The sequence below is a fragment of the Torulaspora globosa genome, chromosome 2, assembly GCF_014133895.1.
Source record: "Torulaspora globosa chromosome 2, complete sequence".
NCBI lineage: Eukaryota > Fungi > Ascomycota > Saccharomycetes > Saccharomycetales > Saccharomycetaceae > Torulaspora > Torulaspora globosa.
Window position 1 is genome coordinate 158912 of NC_050728.1, and position 23502 is coordinate 182413.

The 23502-nt window shown below is 43.6% G+C and overlaps 8 protein-coding genes across 8 annotated transcripts; 4 read left to right on the forward strand and 4 right to left on the reverse strand.

Annotated features, from left to right (window-relative positions):
- Positions 1–11: 11 nt before the first annotated feature.
- Positions 12–4265, forward strand: TAF2 (transcription initiation factor TFIID subunit TAF2; the record flags this gene model as incomplete). The annotated part of the gene is made up of 1 exon (XM_037282013.1): positions 12–4265. One exon carries the CDS (start codon positions 12–14, stop codon positions 4263–4265), a length of 4254 nt encoding a protein of 1417 aa, XP_037137908.1.
- A 166-nt stretch (positions 4266–4431) lies between these two features.
- Positions 4432–6228, forward strand: SLP1 (Slp1p; the record flags this gene model as incomplete). Its single annotated transcript, XM_037282014.1, has 1 exon — positions 4432–6228. The coding sequence occupies one exon, from the start codon at positions 4432–4434 to the stop codon at positions 6226–6228; it is 1797 nt and encodes a 598-aa protein (XP_037137909.1).
- Positions 6229–6275: 47 nt separating this feature from the next.
- HG536_0B00960 (cyclin family protein) lies at positions 6276–7805 on the reverse strand (the record flags this gene model as incomplete). The annotated part of the gene is made up of 1 exon (XM_037282015.1): positions 6276–7805. One exon carries the CDS (start codon positions 7803–7805, stop codon positions 6276–6278), a length of 1530 nt encoding a protein of 509 aa, XP_037137910.1.
- Positions 7806–8688: 883 nt separating this feature from the next.
- Positions 8689–9852, forward strand: HG536_0B00970 (uncharacterized protein; the record flags this gene model as incomplete). The annotated part of the gene is made up of 1 exon (XM_037282016.1): positions 8689–9852. One exon carries the CDS (start codon positions 8689–8691, stop codon positions 9850–9852), a length of 1164 nt encoding a protein of 387 aa, XP_037137911.1.
- Positions 9853–10089: 237 nt separating this feature from the next.
- Positions 10090–13704, forward strand: TOF1 (Tof1p; the record flags this gene model as incomplete). The annotated part of the gene is made up of 1 exon (XM_037282017.1): positions 10090–13704. One exon carries the CDS (start codon positions 10090–10092, stop codon positions 13702–13704), a length of 3615 nt encoding a protein of 1204 aa, XP_037137912.1.
- Positions 13705–13746: 42 nt separating this feature from the next.
- AVT2 (Avt2p) lies at positions 13747–15189 on the reverse strand (the record flags this gene model as incomplete). Its single annotated transcript, XM_037282018.1, has 1 exon — positions 13747–15189. One exon carries the CDS (start codon positions 15187–15189, stop codon positions 13747–13749), a length of 1443 nt encoding a protein of 480 aa, XP_037137913.1.
- Positions 15190–15259: 70 nt separating this feature from the next.
- Positions 15260–17386, reverse strand: SEC2 (guanine nucleotide exchange factor SEC2; the record flags this gene model as incomplete). The annotated part of the gene is made up of 1 exon (XM_037282019.1): positions 15260–17386. The coding sequence occupies one exon, from the start codon at positions 17384–17386 to the stop codon at positions 15260–15262; it is 2127 nt and encodes a 708-aa protein (XP_037137914.1).
- A 263-nt stretch (positions 17387–17649) lies between these two features.
- BNI1 (formin BNI1) lies at positions 17650–23364 on the reverse strand (the record flags this gene model as incomplete). Its single annotated transcript, XM_037282020.1, has 1 exon — positions 17650–23364. The coding sequence occupies one exon, from the start codon at positions 23362–23364 to the stop codon at positions 17650–17652; it is 5715 nt and encodes a 1904-aa protein (XP_037137915.1).
- Between the last annotated feature and the right edge of the window lie 138 nt (positions 23365–23502).

Sequence of the window (23502 nt, forward strand, 5' to 3'; positions counted from 1 at the left end):
GCGCCACTACCATGTCTTACTCGAGGGGTAACACCCCACGGGCGACCCAGAGTTTGTCCAGTCATGCGGATTTGGGTGTAGGGCTACGTACTTTCAAAGTTGCCCATCAGCGCATCTCGCTGGACGTAGATCTCTCCAAGCACAGCATAAAGGGCATTGCTGATATTATTTTGATACCACTGGTGCAGAATTTAAGCTACGTTACACTGGATTGCAAGGAGATGAAAATCAAGAACGTTTGGGTGGAAAACAGGAGATGTGACAATTATATCCATGACGATCCGCTATCAGACTTCAGGAGAAGCAGTCGAAGCGATAGCGACACGCTGTACAAATTTAATGGAGTGGAACAGTCGCACTTTCTGCGAGAGAAATTCGCGGATTTAAATGAGTTTCCGGAGGAGAGGACGCGGTCGCAACTTATCGTGAAGATTCCTTCTTCGATTAAGATCACCTTGCAGGATGCCAACTCGTTGACGAATTACACACCAATCACGCCTACTGTTCGAGGAACACCGGGGTCTCAGGAAGCTGTATTTACTCCGATCAGCATCAGAATAGAGTACGAGCTGAGTGAGCCGACTACAGGAGTGCGATTCGACACAGCGTTGGAGTCGCAGCCGCATCTATGGAATGCATTCACTACGAACTCAGAGATCTGTTGCACTGCATCTTACTGGATGCCCTGTGTAAACACTTTAGATGAGAAATGCACTTGGGAGGTCGAGATTAGCGTTCCTAGAAGGGTTAAAGACATCGATGGCTCTAAAGTTGTGGGCAACCAATTTCAAGACTCCCGAGCATTGCGTTCCAGAGGATCACCAATCACTGGGGGCGATCTTAACAAGGAAAGATTAAACGTGAGCTCTGAAGAATACAACGCTGCAAAACGCGAAACGGAGCTGAACGGAAAGAAGAAGAACCAAAGTAAAGACGATGAAGAAGAAGAGGAAGGTTATGACATATTAGAAGACGAAGAGCCAGAAGAAGATGACACACTGAATAAAGAAATTTTCGTATGCTGTTCAGAGTACGCGACTGCTAAAGAAACTGAGCATGCGACATCTACATCAAAGAGAACATTTGCATTTCAAATATTCAATCCCGTCGCTCCTCACCATGTTGGGTGGGCAGTCGGTGCCTTTGATATCTGGACCTTGCCGTCAATCAAAAGTCAGGATGATATTTTCGAGGATGAACGCGATGAGTCAGAAGAGAACAAAAATCCAAATCAGAAAGACACCAGTGCCGGGATAGATGATATTGAAAACAATGACGTCATTCCGATTCAGGTATACACCTTACCACAAGGTGATATAGACGAAAAGACAGTGCTGAATTCTACTATCATTTGCCAAAAAATTATGGACTTTTACGCCAAAGAATTCGGCTCCTATCCATTCACATCATATTCTCTAGTTTTTTTACCGACGCTGGTTACATCTACAATGGATTTTGCAAGTATGACTTTATGCAATACAAGGCTCCTCTACCCCCCAGAAATGATCGATACCATGTTGTCAACTACCAATGAGTTGGCGTGGTCTCTCGCAGCTCAATGGTCAGGGGTCAATATAACGCCATTAGAAATAAACCATATATGGTGCTGCATAGGGATGGCCGGCTACATGGTTTTCCAACTAATGAGGAAACTCCTGGGTAATAATGAATTCAAATTTCGACTTAAAATGAACTGCGAGGCTATCGTGGATCAGGACTGGGAAAAGCCACCTATTGGAAATACTTTTACTAATGCTTCAAGACCCATCTCTTGGACGAGCAATGATTTGAGTTTCATTAAACTGAAAGCTCCGATGGTCCTATACATACTGGACCGGAGAATGGTAAAGACAGAAAGATCATTTGGGATGTCTCGTGTGCTGCCTAAAATATTTTTACAGGCCATGTCTGGCGACCTACCGAATAATTCTCTTTCTTCAGCACATTTCCAATACGTTTGTGAGCGTGTCAACAGGAGCAAACTTGAGTCCTTTTTCCAGCAATGGATTTATGGGTCAGGTGTACCAATATTTCGGGTCACTCAAAGGTTCAATAAAAAAAGAATGATGGTTGAAATGGGTATCAGACAGTGTCAGGATCAAGAACTGGCCCAGGAAAAGGTTGTAGGCAAAGATGGCTTTTGCTCTAGCTCTCTAGATTACATTCAGCACCCAAACAAAAGCATGACGACTTGTTTCACGGGATCAATGACAATTAAAATACATGAATCCGATGGAACACCGTATGAGCATATCGTGGAAGTTAAAGATGTGTTCACCAAGATAGATATCCAATACAACACGAAGTATAGGAAGATAAGGAATAAGAGACTTCAAGCAAACAAAAGCACAAACAAGACAATGACCCCAGATTCAATAGAAGAATCCCTTGAAGAAAGGCCTGACAGCGGTTCCGTGCAGAAGCTCGGTACAGTATTAAGTAGTACCGAAGATTGTCTTGAATGGAACCTAACTGGACTTTCCACAAAATCAGACGGAAATGAAGCCCAAATACAGAATGAAGTTTTTGAATGGATAAGGATCGATTCGGATTTTGAGTGGATTTGTAAACTGTACGTGAATCAACCTGATTATATGTTCGCATCCCAGTTACAGCAAGATAGTGATGTTGAGGCACAGTTTGAAAGTGTCAGGTACTTTGAAGATACAATCATACATTCTCCCGTGAGCTCACAGGTTTACTCGTCAATTTTGGTAAGAACGGCAATGGATAAGCGATACTTCTATGGTATCAGAGCCGAGGCTTGCAAAGCGTTAGCGAGATATGTTGTTCGAGATTCTGAGCCAAACAATTTTACCGGCGGAGCAAGGCATCTTATCAGAATCTTCAGGGAGCTTTTTTGCTATGAAAACTCCAGCATTCCGCTCAACAATGATTTCAGTAACTTTCAAGAGTATTTCCTACAGAAACAGATCCCCCAGAATCTAACACTGGTGAAAAACGAAAGGAATGAAACACCTTATTTTGTTAAGCAGTTTCTATTAGACCTGCTTACGTACAATGAAAATTCAGAGAATTTATACGATGATAGCCATTATCGCTGCATGCTAATCCAATCTGTTGTAGACTGTGTGCTGTCTAACCGTAATGATAACGAGTACCTGAATAAAGTCCTGGAGCAACTGCGCAGATATCAAAATCTCGAAGAGTGGATGCCAACCTATCAGCTACTGGTCAAGAATACGATTCTATCGGCTAAACTTCGTCTGGGAGTCGCTGGCCTTTATCGAATGGAAGATCTCAACGAAATCTTATTAAACCCATTTGAGGATGAATCGAAGACTCCACATGTCAACGTGGCTCGGTTAAGGGAAGGTTCTCAAGATTTGACTCTAACTACGTTCAAAACGTTATTAGTTGAGGGTGGATTAAAAAATAAGGAGGCGCTGAAGTACCTCTTTGAAGCCCTCTGCTTCTCAACTGACGTTTATATAAAAGAAAAATTAGTGGATGTCTTCGTCAGTGCCATCGATTTCGTTGCCGTGAATAAGCTGCAGGATCTGCTAGACGATGACATCGATTATATGGTCGAGCAAATCAATTCAGAATCACTAGCACTGGAAGACGGGAGAAGAGAGTCGGGAGGTATCATTGAAGAGGACTACATGCACGAGCTAAGAGAGCGTAGGGAGCAGAAAATGAGGTCCACAGTCAGAGGTCTGGTGCATCTTCTGAGGAGGCAGTTTAGAACCTATGAGCCGCTGAAAAAGATCCTCTGGGAAGCACTGCACACTTCTACTCTTTCTCTCTATCAGAGAAAGCGTCTTTTCGATACATCAAGAATCTTATACTGTCTGCTCGATAGTTTTGATGTTGTTCTAACCATGCCCAGGGATAAAAAGTTAGTGGCGAAATATATGGGTATGAACAAGGTTGTTATCAAGAGAGAAGGTCTGCTGAAGGTTCATCTACCGACGAAGCTAAGCACGAAGCTCAAATCATCATCGAATGAGAGGGATTCAGATCAGCCTTCATCGCGGACTAATAAAGTCAAGATAAGTCTGGGCAGACAACCAGTCAAGCAAAAAAAATCTGGTTCTGGGACTGCTAAGGGTAAGCAAGCCAAAGGAATAGTCAACAGAGTGGGCATTCTTCCGCTGCGATTCATCAAGATCACCACTTCGGACGAGAAGAGGGTCGATATCTCGTCAGTTCCCTTCAGCGAGAATGTCCACATCATCAAGGCAAACAGCAGATCGTTCACCGTGAAGATAATGGTACCGAAGAAGGAGCCAGAAGCCTGATATGTGGCCTAATATTCATCAATCATTTAATGTGTAATACTATTAGCATAATTAACGACAATTTCTAGGTCAGCCTGCTTGAAGCGGCTCGATAGGACCTTGAGATGATTAGATTGAAGCTTTCACTTGAGCCTAATGAGAGGATTAATAGCCTTTGAGACTGTCAATGGTATGGGGATGGCTGCTATTGCCGCTGTTGTTCAATTTTATTGGGAAGGCTAGTGCTGCTGGTCAGCGTGTATGCCCTGTGCCGGATGAAAGAGCGTGCTTCACCGATGAGCTCACGCCGTTCCTACAAGACGATATGTTCTCTACGGAAATGCTTCTCCCGAGGACCGAGTCAACTGAATTTATTGAACTATCTTCTTCAATACCGACGCCTATTAAGCTCAATCTACCGACTACGATACATAGCGTAGCGGTTCGGATGAAGAATTCATCTCGTCCGGCTGCAATTGACACGAATGATAGAAATGAGACCAACGGAACATTCATATCTTTCGATCAATGGAGGGAAGCAAAGCTGAAGGAGGAAAATATCGAAGTTCGGGCTTCTAGCTCGTGGGAGGCTGCTGAGGGCGATGCAATCGGGGATGGAATGGAAGTCGAATTGGGATTTCTGTCGAGCGCGGAAGATAACGACTCGGCCCAGATAGGAACACAAGCTGGGAAGCACAGATTCAACTTCGCATCTCTAGATTGTGCTGCGACGATTGTCAAAACGAATATTGAAGCATCCGGTGCCTCGTCAATTTTGATTGATAACAAGGACAAGTATCTGCTCAATCCCTGCTTTGTTCCCAATAAATTTGTCGTGATTGAGTTATGCCAAGATATACTGGTTGAAGAGGTTGCTATCGCTAATTTTGAGTTTTTCTCTTCCACCTTCAAGAGAGTAAGATTCTCTGTTTCTGACAGGTTCCCAGTTGCTAAAAATGGTTGGATAGTCTTGAGCGAGGTTGAGGCAGAGAACACGCGGAACTTGCAAACGTTTCCAATCCCTAACCCTCAAATATGGGCCAGATTCCTACTGATTGAGATTTTGTCTCATCACGATAATGAATACTACTGCCCGATTTCACTTGTGCAAGTTCATGGGAAAACAATGATGGATGAATTCAAGATGGATAATTCTAGACCATCAGGACAAAAACCGATTAAGGAAGAAGCAATTCAGATACAAGGTAATCCAGAGTCCGAAGCTGCAGAGGAATGCAGCCTCTGGCCCTCAATCGATTTCGACCATATAATGGTTCCATCGAAATCGAGTGACGCTCTTAAGAACTGCACATGCAGACTAGCGCCTCTCAAATTCGAAGAGTTTCTGCGAGATCTGAATGACACGTATTGTCCAGCACCTATCAAGGATGCAATCCACGCACCTGCGTCATCCACTCCGTCTGCTACCACCGAAGAGTCCATTTTCAAGAACATTGTGAAACGATTGACTTCGCTGGAGTCTAATGCCACCCTCTCGATCCTTTACATGGAGGAGCAAGGTAAATTACTTTCGAGTTCTTTCAATAATTTGGAGAAGGCCCAAATTGCCAAGTTCGATGGTCTTGTATCCATGTTTAACGATACGATGATGGACAATTTGAGAGCCTTGCGGAATTTCGCAAACCAGTTGAAGGACCAATCGATCAAGATTCTCGAGGAACAAAAATTGAACAATGATGAGTTCACGACACACACTTCGCAGAGACTTGAAGTTTTGGAGCAAAAATTGAAAGGTCAAAGAAATCTGGCGTATGCTGCAAACTGCGCGGTTGTGTTCGCCCTATTTTATCTTTTCCTGAGTCGCGAGTTCAAATATGACACCAAGTTTGATAATGCTGTTGAGAGGCAAATATCAGAGAGTTTTGAGAGACCATTGCCAAACGAAACTCCCAATCTAGAAAGCGCTTCAAGCCTGCCGGTTTCACCGGTGTCATTATCGGGATCTTCGATAACATCTAAATGACCGCGATCATCATTCGAATTATGCATCATCAATCGTTGATAGAAAATCTATGTAATTGTAAATTCATAAATGCTTGGCACAGCATCCTGTGTGGACACGGATCTTTTGAAGTTCACTGGCGGGCCCTTAGGGCATGAATCCTTTGGAATATTGTGGCTTGATGTTGCTACACCAGGAAGGGAGCTGAAACTACTTGACCTGCTCGTGATGCTCAGTCTTGGAGCGGTACTGAAGAGCGAGCTTGCGGATGCTGGAGTTATTGGACACACGGTGCAAGGTTTTACATGACCGGGTGTAAAGCTCATGTTGGGAATATGCTCGCTGAACTGCGTAAAAGAAGACCTTGATGATGTTGGAGTTGGAAGACCCCAGCGAGTTGACATACTGAGATCAATCGAAGAAAAAGAAGACGATGGAGTAGCCGGAGAGACATTCACTTGGCTCTCAGAGGGCGGCGAGTCGTGCTGATCAGAATCAGTCTTGGAAATGTTCTTGAAACCAGCAATCTCATCTAGACATGAACGCACATACTCTTTTAGAAGTGAGCTTCCGGAAGCTGTGTAGGGAATCAAGTTTGTGAATTTAAGAGAGCCAGTAAAGGATGATATTTGAGTGTAGAGCTGCAGAGTTTTCGATCTGTAATCGCTCAACCAATTTTGAATTGGCAAATGTTTGTACTTCCTCAACAATGTGTTTGATATGGATTCCTTAGCATTCAACATCTTATAGCCAAAAATATCATTGAGATATAGTTGAAGACAAGCCCTAATATCATCGATAGATTGTTTGCTTGGAGACAAAGAGATATCATTAGCGGTAGGATCAGTCATAATGTGAAAACAGCCATCGTTGTCATGCGACGAGTTGATCATCAGTTGCCCCAAGATTTCCGGAAATCTGCCCACGTTCAAAATCCGTGAAGCCAGCAGAATCGCAGTTATTGCTTTCGTTGAAGAAGAATACAACATGAAGTCCCGCTGATACAGGGTCAAATCAGCCAGAAAGTAGCTCAGGCCGGTGAAATTTGAGTCCTCGGGGATGGTACGGTCCGATGAACTTGACATGAGGCATTGGACCATATCGAATGTCGACACCGAGCTTCCCACTGACCATTCCAAAGTTATAAGTATATGTCTCTGCATTTGCAGAATCATCGCAGGATCATAACTTTGATTGCACAGATGACATAATTCCTTCAATGTTGGCACTCTCGTCTTCTTTTCATGGTATTTAGCAGCGATCCAAAGCGATGCTGTGACTAACAGCTGATAATGTCTCTTGTAAACGATCTTCCTGCTGCAATATTTATCCGCGATAAAACACGCCAGAAACAACGTCTCTTGCGAAAGCCTGAAGATAAGATGCAATTCAATCAGGAAGTCGATCAAATACGGTCTCATTTCCCACCGAATCTCCGGCTGGTTGTCAATCATCACGGGATTCAACAGCGACGTCGGGGTCTGTTCCAGATCCTGCAGGTACTGCAAGATCTCATTCTTGAACGGCTCAATGGCTATGTTGCACGCAATTCTCTCAGATTCTATCAGTTTAGGATCCAATGCCACACGTCTTTTCATCTTCTTTTCTAAACCAGCTTGTCGACAAAAATCGAAAGACTCTTGCTCGAAACTCTTATTTCATAGATACTACTGCAGCCGGGAATCGAATTTTATCAACACAATCCAGTTGTGCTCGATTCAACTCAATCTCACTGTATTTCTTCAAAACCAATCGACTGAAAAATTCAGTAACTTGAAGCCCTATCCGTATCTATAATTATATATAATTATCCACATAAATCGAGCATGCTTTGCAGGTGACATAATGTCCATCGTAGTGCTCATTCGGGCAGCAGCCATAACGAAACGCTCGCAAGAAAGGCAAAAAGTAAAGGCCTTCGAGATACATCGATAAAAGTCATGGGAACAACACGTCAACGCCAAGACAGAAAATTACCAGATACAGATCTTCTACCGGTTAACGTAAACATCTAACGTGTAATTTTTCCCTGAATCTGTAATTTATATATTAGGCGGGGTTAATTATAACCCCATTGGGGAAAAACAATCTCGGAGGAATTACATCCGTTCCTACTAAAAGAGATCTCTCAGTGCTCGACGCACGGCAACCGATGCCCTAATCGGGCAACGGCGCGTGAACGCAGACGACGCGTCAGGGGCGCCTGAACTTCCATTGAGCCAGAGGGTTCCCACTCAAGATGCATCGCTGTAGCTCAAATCGCATTCAGAGCTTTGCGATATCGGGTTAGAGAAGTTGGAGAGATGCGAAGTTGTCAGCGTCGAATGGATGGTGTGGTGTCTGGGTGGTAATTAGAGCCTTCAATTGGAAAGGTTTTACGTGGATAGTGATCGTGGCCTTTGAAAGTGACACAAAATGTAGTGTCAGCGTTGCGGACGCTGACGCCGATGGGTATAAGGAAGAGAATGGCCACACGGATATATGTTGAGACGGTATTTGGAGTTGGATTCGATAACTGTGATGCTTTACGTTGGTTTGGGATTATTTGTGCAGCTTTCTGCTGTCATGGCGCATAGCTTTATTGTGCAGCTTGCCGGTAATACCTCAATGTCGACAGTTATAAGCGATTACTCGTTGCAAGTGAAGTCAGGGGACGTTGAGGCCATTGCGCTCGGTGGTAGGTTTCGGGCTTTGATGGGAGAATTTTCTGCCGATGTGCTGCGTAAGTTGCACCGGGACCCACGAGTAGCGGCGATCTCGATCGACCGTTGGTTGGAGCTTCAAGAATATGTGATACAGGGCCAGTCTCCCATGCACCTGTGTCGACTGGCGTCTAGCTCTACGAGCGTCCACCGGCCGTTCATGTTTGACTCGCATTCAGGAGGCGGTGTCGATATGTACCTTTTTGACACAGGGATCGATTTCAAGCATCCGGGTCTGAGCAACGTCGACGTGCGGCGGTTGGACGACTTTAGCGACTCATCCGTTCCGGAGGGCTGCGATCCGCACGGTCACGGAACTGCGCTAGCGGGTCTTATAGCGTCTGAAACCTTCGGTGTTTTGAAAAGATGCGATCTGCTGGACGTCAGGGTCGCCGACGAGCAGGGCAGAGTGAAGATCTCGAATCTTCTTCGAGGTTTGGGCCTGGCGACGGCACATGCTTCGAAATCAATGAAACCATCGGTATTTGTTATACCAATGGTTGCTGGGGTGAAAAACTACGTGCTCAGAACTGCTCTCGAAGCCATCCCCAGCGACATTGCAGTTGTTTTGCCGGCGGGAAACCAACAATCGGAAGCCTGCGACTTCTGTTTACTGGATAAAAGGAAAGTCGCGAACGTGCTTGTGGTAGGGTCCGCCGACGATAAGAATCGTATCGCATCCTTTTCTAACTATGGAGACTGCGTGGATGTTTATACCTCAGGTGTCGGTGTAAGAACGTTGCAATCCACCGACTTGAATCCTAGAAGCCTCCTTACCTCAATCAACGGAACCTCAGCTAGCTGTGCCATTGGTGCTGGGGTCGTTGGTTACTACATGTCGATGGGATTGAGAAGCAACGAGGCCGTCGAGAAAATTCATCAAGTGTCAGAGGAGGTTTCCAAGTACCCACACTACTGCAAACTTCTTCAACTAAAGCCCTGATACATGCTAGTGGGCTTGCATGAGCCTCCCAAATCTCCTTGAGCCCTCTTATAGCTACATAATTTCAGGTTTATATACTTTCAAGTCATCAAGGCTTGCATTTACTGTCATTAATTGTTAACGCGTCCTCCAGCGCCTGACGCGTCAGTGCAGATCATAGAAAACCACATAGTTAGCTGGCTCAAACATCTTAACGAGTGATAGACTCATAAGAAGCACTCTGTATCGGGTGGGACAATGAGTGAATCAGAGGCTCCACATGCAACTAATGAAGATTCGTCTTTGACAGTTCTTAAGGCAAGGATCGCATTACTAGCGACAGCGATTGGTGGTCCTGACTATACTTCGAAATTGGATCCTCCGCCTTATAAGCTGGGAGATGACTGTTTGGCGTGTCTCAGAGATCTAAAAAGATGGTTTAAACTGGTTGATGACCAGCAGAATAGGTGGGACGTTGCGATGGCTTGTGCGAATTATCGCATTTTGATAGACGATTTACTGCCAATTCTGATAGACTGGGAAAACAAATGCTATCTAGCAGCTAAGCTCTCCAAGGAGGACAACTCGAATGCTACCTCAGTGTTCAGAAACAAAGAATACCATGACAGCATTGCACTAAACTGCCTACAGCTAATGGTTTTGATGACCTGGCCTTTAATTCTAACAGAACAGTCTCCATCGCATCAGGTGGCACTTTATACCGATCTCAAGAAGCACCAATTGAGCTACAAGAAGCAAATTTTATTAGCTGACGATGGGAAAGTGCTCAAGGCGGCAAATAGGCTGGCCGTGAATGTGCTTAAAATCAACAAAGTGGACAGGACGCCGAGGGAAAACATGGTACTTCGATTAGTGCTTCATTTCTTTAGAAATATTTTGGCAATAGAGCCTGGTGAGCTGAGCATATGTGCAAAGCAAAAATCCTCCTCTCGTGGCATTAGCTCCGCGGATATGCTGCCGCCAGATGTTTCGATGGATGATATAAGCTTGAATGCCGTTATCTCAGCGTTTCACCGCAATAAGGTGTTCGGATTACTGCTGACCTTATCAAGCTCCCCCGCCGGTGAGTTTGATCAAGAGTTCATAAACCTCCCTGTTATGGAAGTTCTTTTCTTCTTGATTAAAGACCTCGACCACAGGGTTTTGATTACAGCAAGGAAATGCAAGCTTCAAGGCTCCGCAGAGGATGAATACTCTACCGCTGGATTACAACTGACGCAACTGTTAGAAAAAGAGCGTAGGCTTAAAAAAATAGTTGTACAGAACACATCCAGTAGACACTCGAGGTTCGGTGCCCTGCTATCTATTCAAACGCATGACAATGTACGTTTAACGGTATCAGGCGGCCAAAATCTGCTGGATGATGGTTCTGCACTTAAGAAACTAGATAACAGGAAGAAGTGGAAGAAGAGAGTAAGCACAAGACAGGATGATGTAGTAGACAAAGGACTACCCAACAGCTTACTGAACTCACAATTAAAATCTGTTCATCTGCATAGCACTACCTTGAAGGGCTTTATAACTTTCCTCGAGAATTTCATCGCATCAGCATTTAACAATGTACTGCATCGGATAACAAATCACTTCACAACAGAATTAGACCAGATGACGATTCTTCAGCAGGTCCAATATCTTCTATACTATTCGTGGTTTTTGGGTTATAACAGAGAGCAGCGCAAACTGGATGGTTCAGTTGATGCAACATCTGTATCTGGGGCAGTGGCAGAGACAACTTTTATTCTAGTTAGCTCATTACTGAGGAAGGGCTACGACGAAAAGAATTGGATTGTCACCCACGCAGCAATGATTGCATTCAATGAATTATTGCTGCTGATAGGCGATGAGTCTTTCAAACTTTCAGATGATGCTGATTTTATTCTTCCAAGACTGTTCAATAGCGAGAGAATCCAGCTTCTGGCAAGCTTGCCAAAGAGTTCCCTCCGATACTCCTTACAATATATGAAAAGCTGCGTCCAACTTACCCATACAGCTCTCAGAACATTTGAAGCGTACGACAATGACTCAAAGCTCACCATTTCAGGAAATGGTAAGCATGAACGCAAAGCTAGCTTTTCAGAATCCGATATAGCTAGTTTGATGCAATCTGAAAATTTGGATAGAGACGAGGCCTTGGAGCTTTTGAGTTCCTCCCCCAAAAAATACACAATTAACTTTGAGAAAGTGCAAAGATGCTACATGAATGAACCTACTATTGACTCCTACATCAGCTTTTTGCAAAGATTTAAGGAATTGGATGAGGAAGATCTTAAAAGAGGTTTATCTTTCCTTCACAGAGTACTCACCCAGAGTACTGAAGAATCATTATTATTTCGAATTGATCTAATAGTGCTGCTGAGAGATATACTCTCTCCTCAAGGGATTTCGAATGCCTCGCGACTCAGAAAGCATTTCGAAGATCTCTCAAACTATTTCCTACACAGTTTAAAGAAAAAGCTCAAAAAATCACCAGCATGGTTCACCGGTCTGCTTTTCCCTCTCTTGCATGATAGTGAGGTCGGATTCTATCAGAAATATTGTGAGACGAAGGTGATAAAAAAGAGTGCATTTTACGCAGTGCTACCCAGTAGATTTAAACCGATTGAATCGGAAGAAGAGCTTCCGAGCTCGCATTTACTGGATATGCATTTTGGTATTCTCGTTTCATCACTTATAGATGATGGCAAACAGGAATTGGTGGATGGCGTAATAAAACACTTGTCAACAATCATAAGCGATGCATCAATAAACCTGAATCAAAATATTTCTAATAATACTAAATCCGTCAAGGAGTTGGTATTAGATCCAGACACTAATCATGATTCCTTGTATTTCGATAAAGATTTTAGAGCTCTACTCGCCAGAGCAGGCTACTGTCTACCATCGACTATAAAGGAAAGATGTTACATCTCCGATGGTATGGAAATTGCAGAATTAGATCGAAATCTCCAAATAATAACAAAGTACATGACTACTCCATTTGAAACACCCAACGGTTTGCCCTCATCATCATATTTGATAAGGCCTAAAGTCAATAGAGATACTGGCCTCGAGGAGCAGAAGGAAGGGGATGGCGACGAGCCATATGACTATACTAATCCTATGATAGTTTCCGATAGTGAAGCAAACATGGTGGACGATAACGGTTACTTTAATGACTTGCAAGGAAGCATGATGGCCGAGTTTGATGGTAGAGAGATCAGTAAGGGATTGGCGAAAACGAAGAAATCGAAGAACAAGAGAAGGACAGCCCGCTCGAAGAAGACTTCGGACGCAGATAATAATAAGCATATCCGAAGAGAGAAGGTTTTACTGTCTAGTAAAGAATTCATCAATGATTCCGACGATGAAGATTTTGTAAACCCTGTATTCTTCGAGAATGAAATGTACATGAGATTCTTGATTGACAAGCATGGGGGACAATTGCCGGATACAAAGTACACAGAATTTGGCAAATTTGCAGCTGAAAGAATGGCAAATAACGGCAGAACAAAGAACGATTTCCGCAATCTCTTTGATGGTGCTATTCCCCAGATTTCTGATCTTCGTAATGGTGACTTCGCTAGCACTGGACCGGATAAGACGCTTTTTAGTCTATCAGGTCTCGTTTCAGCACAAATCGAAGCAAACACAACCAACGATGGCCAAATAGTGTCCGTCGAATCTTCCAATACAAAAATCAACGAGAATCCCGAAAAACCTAACTCTCAGGTATCAACAGAAACTAGGTTTGCCAATGACGACGGCTCTGTATCAGAAACCCCAATGACACCGACAGAACAAGAGGATGAACATGAAATGGGCCATCTGGCTAGAAAAAGGAGAAGAATATTTGTAGAGGATGATGAGGATTAAACGTCAAATAGCATTAATAGTACATATCGAGCATTATAGATGTTAAAAGTTGCAATGCTTTTGCTCTCCATCTCTGAGAGACTCGGTTATCGTTTGAGTGCTACTAACAATCATGATAAGGAATCCAAAAGCGATTGACATATAATGAGGAGTTTTCTGTCGCATAGTCTTGGCTTCTTTTGTCAAGATTAGATTTGTGTAAGGCGGCAAAATATACGCCATTGTCGAAGCCGTCGTAGCGCCAATCAATTCGAACAATGCGCCCAAATTGCAGGTGGTCAAAGCTATTGACATCGTTGAGAAGACGCACGTCGTTGTTATAACAAAATGCCTTACCGCTGACATGCTGTCAGACTCAACATTATCCGTAGAGTTTTGCGATATAAAAAGAGCCCCTATCACGTCTCTCAAAACAAAGATCTCTAATGGGAATGTTGTGAGCATGTTAAATCCGAAGCACAATCGAGCAATGTTGATCATTATATCGTTTTCAGGAAAATTGTTGAGGATATTGCCTTTTGTTGCGTCTCTGAACACAGAGTAACCAGAGTAACCTAAAACCATGCAGAAAATCATTGAAACGCAAACACTTATATGTGTCAATCTGGAAAATTTTTGTAGACTTCTGTTTTTCATTGAGAAGAAGATGAAACTGGTATTATGGTGGCACACCAATGCAAAAGATATCACCGAAATACCACGAAAAATTCTAGGCGTAAAGAAAATATTTTCGAGAGTCAGTTTGGAGCCCTTTAAGGTTCTTTCCACCATTGGCCCTCGGATGATGACGCTGAAGACAATCATAGCCATGCTTAGGAGCGCTAAGAACGATGCCCTGGAGAGCGCCTCGATGTTCTTCTGCAAAGAAAGCGGGTACGAAATAAACAGCGTAACAAGTGTTATGATGACATTCCTTCTCAGAAGAAAGTGAGAAGAACCGAGGAAAGCTCTAAGAACCTGTGGAATAGTATCTCCAATAATAATGCAAAACCCGACACAACCACCAAAAGCAAAGAGTCCGTTCGAAAAAAGCACCAAATATCTGCCTTTCCGTCCCATAACATGCTCGACAGTGTCTTGATATGTTTTCTTACTGGCTACCGTTAGATTAATAACGATGAGTCTCAAAGTCCAGTCTACAAGGAAAGATAGGGCGATGAAAGCCATTAATCCGCCAATAATACCACAGTTCCTGATTGCAAATGGTTGTCCAATCACTCCTGCCCCTAGAATGCTATTTGCCATATTCATAAATGCCCAGCGCATTGTGGACTTCTTTTCATTTTCTCGTATCAGCTTTGTCACTATGCTGTGTTCATTCGAATTTGCTTCAACTTCATTGTATCTTGGTTCGACAGTGTTCTCTTTCCTCATTGGTTCAACATCAAAATCTGTCAATTCAAATTCCAATTCGGTAGGCAGACTTCCCTCATTATCATTCAGTTTAGAATAACCCTTTACACTAGGCATTTCACTCGTAACCATAGTGAATAGCAACCTTCATGTTGCTCCTCTTCGATCCATCGATTGACATGGATCTTCCTATGCATCGAATCTAAGATAAAGCCTGCCCTTGAGCTGAGGTCACGTGCTTTACCTCATCTAAACCGTGGTTATCAAGAGCATCTCCATACGCCTCTTCATCGTTAGATATCTCGTCATTTGTTTCAGGTTGGCCATTGCAATCATTTGGGGGCTCCTTGTGCCCAGTCTCTTGAGGGCCAAATGATGAGAAGTTGTTCTGTTGTAGTCCAATCTCATCGCCAGAAGAAGTATTTGACCGGTCGTTTTCTGCATCAGTTGACTCAATTAACTTTGATGTTGATGGCGATCTTTCTATGTTTGAGTCTCTGACGTTTAGTCCTTGAGAAGATTCTTTGTCGTTTACTCGTCTGACAGTAGTGTCACGCTCCTCTGATGCGTTCGTACTCGCTGGTCTGCAAATGTCTGCTTCGCCTTTATTTATCGATAATTCCACATCATGGACGCTTGTCGCTGGGGATGCATTCTTGCCTTCGAAGTCAAAAGTTTCACTCTCCGTGGGCTCTCCATCGTCGCCCTTCTTTATTGTGAAATCCTCCGAGTCTGCTTTTCCAAGTGAAAAGTTACTGCCACCAACTACAATCGGCGAGATATCACCTGCATCACCCTCTTCGTTAATGGGAGTCACCAGTGGACCTATCTTCTGGCCTATGGAGTCATCAATAGACCAGATTCCAATGTGGGTCCAATGCAAAGCGGAGCGCAGTTTACACAGCTGCAACCATGCTCTCTGGATGTTGCTCGTGGGAGACCCTGCCAGTTCGACCTTCGTATCCACTTGCGGTTCCGTTTTAGTTGTACCTCCTATAACGCTCAATCTATGCGACGACTTTCCTTCTTTTCTCGGGCTTCCCTCGTCTCTCGAGCCACCATTAGTTGCACGTCCTTCATCTTTCGCCACACTGGTCAAAGTCACTTTCTCAAGGTTCCAAGTGCCAAGCTTCAAGGACCTTAAAAATGCGAAGATCTCGCAGGTTTGTCTCACTTTCAGTAAACAATACCGACAAAGTGGAAAGCTATTGGTAATAACGAGCGAACCATCCTCTAACTTATTCTGAGTTTTAAGAACGTACATCCTGGCATGTTCTAGAACGTCATCTCGGGCTTCAGAACAAAATGAGCACTTGTCATGAACGGCGATTGGTGGCGAGTCCAAGGGAAAATTGAACAGATGGTTATCCTTTGTATTGCTTAAGTTAGCGTGCCTGAACTCTGAGCTTTTCAAAGTTGGCGAGCCGTACTGGAAATTTTCATTGATTCCACTCAGAGGCTCTACAACAACTAATCCCTCCATCATTAATGACATTAAAGTCCTTCTAACAATCCACCCCAGCCCGCTGGCGTTGTCTAGCCTCAAGATTGGTTGTATTTCATCGTTTATCAACCTCCTCAGTAACTTCGAGCTAGACGACGCTTCCTTCAGTGTCTCACAGCGAGGCAAAACAGCAATGAATTTCATAAATTCTTTGTACAAGTCGAGATCATAACGAATAGATCTTATATTTGGCGAGTAAATTGGTCCCGAGAGTTGTTCATGTAATTTGCTTGAGCTTGAAGTGGAAGCCCTGTTTAGCAGTAAGGTCGATCCAGATTTGTCGTTATCTGTCGTCGAAGGTTTCACATGGGGCGCTGTCTTTGCCATACTTTCCTCTTCTACATTTTGCAATATCTTCTTGAGATTCTTCACCTGAAGGTTCAAAATCTCGAGTATCGAGTCTTTTTCTCGTAGCTGTTCCGTTAACTTGGTGTTCTCCACTTCAAGCGCATGCCCTTCTTTGCGAGCAGTTGCCACCATCTTATTTGCTTCATTAAATAGCGATGCTGTTAAATCTTCAATCTCCGTGTTCAATTCCTCCACTGTCTTTTGAGCGGCAGATCGAAGCTCTTTCTCTGCGGCTAATTCTTCTTTCAGCTTTTCTATTTCTTCGGTTTGGCCATTATATTTCCTCTCTAATCCATCAAACACCAGCTTAAATTCCTCATACTGATCAACAATGCTCTTCTGAATTTGGATCGTTCTGTTAGCTTTATTTAGTCTTTCTTCTAGCTGGGATTGTTTTTCGATGCTCTCGATGAGTTGAGTTGACAAGGAGGAGATCTGAACGGAAACCCTTTCAGACTCTTCAGATAGACCCTCCATTAGCAGTGATAGGACGCAGCAAAAGTGATCTCTGAGTGACAAGATCAAGCCAATCGCTCGATTGATCTCGTAAAAGCTCTTCTTGACTATGTCTAATGATCTGCGAAACTTAAAGCATCTTGGCCGGGTAAGGCACTTAGATGTGACAGTAAATAAACTAATTACATGAAGATGAATTGAACTACCTACTACCCAGGCGGCGTTGGCTTTAGGAGTTGGCTTGATTTCTTTGAAATAATCGCTTAAGACTATTTAATAGACGTTTATAATAATGTCTCGCTGGTGGCAGTATCTCTGTCTTTTTCAGGATGGTTAGGTTCCTTTAAAGGCGTCAGGTTGAGATTGTTAGTATCATTTGAGTAGTCAGTGTCAGCGGAGCTTACCGTTTCTCTTATCCCTTCACTGAAGGAAAATGACTCATTGGGAGATATCTCTGTGTTTGTTTTCCTTCGACGTGCACGTAGTTTCTCCTTGTGACCGCTTAGTGTAGTGTTCCGCTTGCTTGGGGACTCATCACCTCTCAAACCAAGTAGAAGTGCCTTCGCTCGGTCTACAATAGGCTCATCGCCTTGAGATTCGTCGGCTTCCTTCGCTAAAGGCGAGCCTGTCAGAGTTGGTCTATCCTCCTCTGGTCTTCGGTCCTTGCCGTCATTCTTCTCGGGAGTATATATGATGCTGTCTTCTTCGTTGTCAATAAACTGTAACGCATTGGACGTGGCGTCCTTGTCGGAAAGTAGCTTTTTCCTTATCATTGCCCTTTTTCTCGCCGAGGAAGGATCCGTTTTGGCTGGAGCGGCATTTTTCAGTTGTTCAAGCAATTTATCCATTATTTCACGCCTGTCTTCCGCTTCGGCATTGTTAGAAGTGTGCTCTCCGGCGTCATTATTTGACTTATCCTTTGCTTCTGCCTTTCTTTGCTGTTCCTCTACCATTTTCTTATGTTTTTGATATAATCTCTCTTCTTCTTCAGCCTTGAGGTTCTGGGCTTGCGCTTTCTTGTATTCATTGATGAAGTCCGCAAACTTCTTGAAAAACGAATTTTTGGCAAATTTATCAGCGGAATCTTCACCATATCGCTGCATCAAACTTTCGAACTCCATGAGGGAAAGTTTTACCTCCTCATCCAGAAGCTCAACCTTCTTGCTCGCCTCCGACAAAACGGGCAATACTTTCGCTAGAACCTTGTCGAGGGGGTGGAATTTGGACGAATCGCTCAGATTACCAATCTCGACGGATCTCTGGACGTTTATGACGGATTGGCTGAAGCTGTCACAATCATGTACCAACTGCTCGATGGATATTTTGACGACATCCAATACTGGCTGGAGATCGAGCAAAAAATCATTAAAGGACGGATAGTTATCTCGAACAATCTTCTCGACATAGTTCAAAAACGTCATGTTATTATCGGAGTCCTTGATGAAAGTCAGTCGCTGCAGGGTGGAGAGTTTGAACCCATGGGCTTGCTTAGATGCATCATTCATATAGTTTCCAACTGCCAAGATTACGTTGAATACATTGCTCAGATTAGCTGATTGTTGGATAGCGGCAACGGCTTTATCGACTTTTCGTAGTTTGGACATAAGCTCTGAATACTCGCGCTCATAAGAAGTGACCACTTTAAGCGCTCTCATACGCGAACCCCAGTATGTCTGCAAATTGTATATCAGTTGCAAATAAATTTGATCCGCTCTTTGTAGCTCGGCCGGATCTTTTTCTGGAGGCTTGGCGTCTTCTAATGAGGTAACTCCATCCCAATCGGTAGAGTATGGTGCGAAATTCCTTGCCTGGTTATTTGTCACTTCAATAATTTCAGGTTTCGACAAAAATTCAATTACACTTGGCGTTCCTAAAAAGTCTTTGTCACATTTGAGAATTCTTCTTACCACTTCGTCAACAGGTAACTGGGAGTACATATGAAGATTAATTCCGAACTGTTGGGAGATGTCTCGTGATAAGAATGTAATCTTATCCAGGTCGTCTGTCTTTTTAGCGCGCAAAGATTTGATTTCCCGAGCTGCGAAGGCCTTCTCTAAGTCTGCAAGAACACCTTTCTCGTATAAATCACCAGCAAACTTTTCTGCTTTGCCAGATGACCAGATTGAATCATCGGTTGAGTCCAGTTTTTCCCAGTGAAGCTGCTTCAGCTTCTTTCGAGCACGCGGGTAGCTGTTAAAGGGAGAAGGCGACTCCGGAACTAGGGGTGATGACGATGTACTTCGGTCAATCTTTGCCGCACGTCCTATTGGGGGAGGAGGTGGCGGTGGAGGGGGGGTGCTAGACTTTGAGCTTCCGGGTGTGAAAGATGATGGAAGAGGAGGTGGTGGTGGAACTTGAATTTCACTCTTGAATATAAAATTAGGAGGCGGAGGAGGTGGTGGAGGCGGTGGAGGTGATAGTATATGGCTAATTTTGTTCGCTGAGTTAAAGAAAGCTGGTGGAGGTGGGGGCGCAGGAGGAGAATTCGACAATTCAGATTCTTTAGATTTGCTCATCATTTCCGGTAATGGTGGTGCAACAGGTGGCAAAATGGCAGGCATTTCTTCCTCTGAAGTAGTTTCCTTAACTGCGCCGACCAAATTTGAATCATTCTCACGCTCAGGACACTCTAATACTTTTTCTTCTTTCATCAAACTTTCCGGGGCAGAATCAGTCTCCAGTTCACTTTGTTTTTCCAATCCACCGGAAAGCTGGGCGATTGACGGATTGATTTTATTCTGCCTCTTCATTCGCTCTACAAACGATCTCCTTTGATTGTTCTTCTTCTTATCAATATCAATCTCATGATGACTCTGAAGTGAAGAATCTCTTCGATCAGCTCCTGTTGCGTATTTCTGTGAAAGAGCTTCAAGGAAAGAACCGCCCTCGAAAGTTAGCGATTTCTCGCTAGGAACCTCGGATGCCACATTGCTTATACTTTGCAGCTTCTCGAGAGAGCGCGCGAGCTTTGCCTTTGCTTGAAGATCGGTAGTTTGCAGCTCAGTTTTGAGTGCTGTCAATTCTGAAGTTACTCGATCAATTTCTGCAAGCTTTGCTTCTACCGCTTTCGGATCCAATGTTGAGAGTCCAAGATTTTCGACGGGATCTAAGCTGTTAGCTTCCAACGGATCGCTAAAGAGCATTTCCGAATTACTATCAGCTCTGTAATCACCATACATAGCTTCGAGGTCTCTAAGCCTCTGTAACGCGACAAGCCTTTTATTATTGAAAAGTTCCTTAACTCTTTCGTCGACATTGAATTTTGAGATACTATTGGATTCATTTTGAATTTCTGCGAGCGCTTTTCTCAATTGACTTAATTTGTTAGCCGTAATATTTTCTTCAATTTTGGGATCTCCCTTCTTAATCATTTGAACAGGCGCTTGCAGGATCTTCTTTTCATGATCAGCAAAATTTGTCATCTCAAGTTGCCGGGCCTCTTGTTCTATATCCTCCATTCTAAGACGTAACATTTTAAGTCTCTTGTTGGGTTGCACTGTTATGCCAAACCTTTTTGAGTCGATGCTAAAGTCCTTTTCCGTCTTTCGCAAACCGTCTTGTAGAGCTTTTTGTATGCTATTTTTCTTATCGGGATCCAAGGTCCCTGGAGACATGCGAGTACCTAAAGCGCCAGAGAGATTGATTTCTTCATTTGGCCGTGAATTGAGTATAGTCAACATCTTGCGCAGCTCTACTTCATGTTCATGTTTCTCTAATAGATGCTTTTTCTTCAACTCTTCTAACTCGCTTTGAAGTTGTAGCGTAACCCTTTGATTTTTATCCAGGATTCTATCTCTTTGCTTCAACTCCTCCTCCAGCTGTCCTATCAAACCGTTTCCAGCTTTACTTAGCTTTTCGTTCAGATAGTCCCTTTCAGCTTCAATCTCCTCGAGCCTCTTTGTCAAAGTTCTACTCTCCAAAATTGCACGACGAGCAACTTCGTCGGTTTGCATTGAATCATATAGCCTTTGAATGGCCATGTTCATACTTGATGACTCGTCAACTGCAGATACGGAAACATTCGTCATCAAGGAATCCATCAATTTCAACTGCTTAGAAAGTTTGGTAGGATCTTCTTTTTCCTCTAGCAATCTTTTGCTAGAAAGAAACAGATGTTTGATTAGTGAATTGAGCAATTTTTCGTTTTCAGTACCCTTGCAATGATCTGTTAGTTGCCTTAGTAACGCTACGGAATCTTCCATATTAATATTCGAATCCTGTGCATTTGTTTCGAGTATTGAATTGAGGTCATCAAGTTTACGATTTTCATAATCTTCAATTTGTTCTGTAAGCTTGTCGTAATCCAGAAGCCTGAATTTGTTCATAATTCTTAATCCGCCGGCATTCTCAAGTCTAGACCTGAGCAAAATCCTTTGGTTTACCACATCAGTTCCATTACAAAAATGGTTCATGAATACCATTATCCACTGGGAGTACTCTAAAATGGCGTTCTCGCCACCAGAAGCCTTATAATCTTCGGATGCTCCGACAAGCGACCCCATCTTGCCTCTGCCCTCTAAAGTGTGTTCCACGGCGAATAACCATGACTGTATAACCTTAAAGTGGCTATCGGGAGTAAAGTGGATAAAGTGCTGAGGCAGGCTTTTTATGTAATGTACCATATGCAAATTTTCGCCAATCTTAAATTTCTTGTCTAGAGCATTGAGAACCGCTTCAAACCTAGCCTTATCTCTCCTCTCCAGCATACAGACCATAATTTCGGTAGCCATCTTTCTAGTCGCAAGTCTCACCGAAAATAGACCATTCGCTATCGTATCGGTCATGATACTGTGCCTTGAAAGCTCGTAAAGACCTTGGGACAGAACAGATAGCACCCTGAAGCATTTGAAAAAAGAGTTCTCTTTCTCCAGTATTTCAGCAGTTAGTGGTTGATTCGGATCTGTCTTATAGATGGATGTAATGAGTACGTTGGCCATCGCTATGTGGCCTTGGTGCTCTAGAAAGGCATCTACCCAATCTAGTTGCTCTGTGCGTAAAGTGACCCATAAATCATTCATGTCATCGTTGGTAAGTTTATCAGCAATTATCTTTTTGACATAGTGTATAGGTGGTAAGTTGAGCTTCGCTGTTGTTGAACCGGAACCGTTCGATGCCTTTTCAGACAGTTGATTCAATTTGCTCTTACTACCGGGTTTAGATCCATGGGATGAAGTACTATTCTTCTTGGAGGGTTTCGACGCATGTAGCGAGGAATCGTAAGTCACAGAAGATCGCGGAGACGTGTGGTTCATGGATTGAGAGTGGGTAGTGCTGTTTGCTGCTATTGACCCGAAAGCCAATGAAGCATGCGTGGCCCCACCTGCGTTATTATGAACCTTTTTCAACTCATTTTGTAGATCTTGCTTCACAATCAACCATTTCTTCTCAACGTCATAATCCATAAGATCTTGCTGTTTCTCTGGCGATAGATTTTGGAGAATGTTCCGCTTATACATCATGTCTTCGAATAGAGTCTCAATTTCGCGGTGGTCTTTCGGCATATCCAACTTGATCTTGCCATCCGATGTCATAAACTTCGCCAAATTGGATTGAGAGCCCTGCGAATGCAGGCTAGAAGAGGTAAAGCTCTGATTGGTTGGTTCTCTGGTTAACACAGAACCACCTGCCAGTGTGGAAAGCTGTGCCGAAGACCTCCTCGAGTAGGTGTATTTTGTGCCAGAATGAATAGAAGGCGCCCTGGAATGGCCTGACACTATCGACTCACCAGAGGACTTTCCATTGACGTATTGTGATAAGTTCTGCATATTCAAGGTCGATTTCTTGTTCAAAGGTCGCAGGTCGGTCGCATTCGAAACCCTGCTCGGTACGCTAACTTTCTTGGGCGATGTGATATCTGAGGTTTCTATTCGGTGCTGCGATCCATTATGACCACCGGAGGAGTTGGTGAGGCGCTTTAAGTTGTTTAGAAGCCCAGAACTGGACGTGCTATTTGCCGAACCTCCGCCGCCACCATTTTTTGACTGAGAGTTTCTAGGCATGGTTTAATGCCTCCTCAAAGCAGCTTACGAGCAATATACTTTAAGTAATAGGCTTCACACTATGCTTAGCGAATGTCACACTGCTGTCGACCCTTTTCTTTCTAGTCTTTTTTGTGGATTGATCCTTGTTGATGGTGC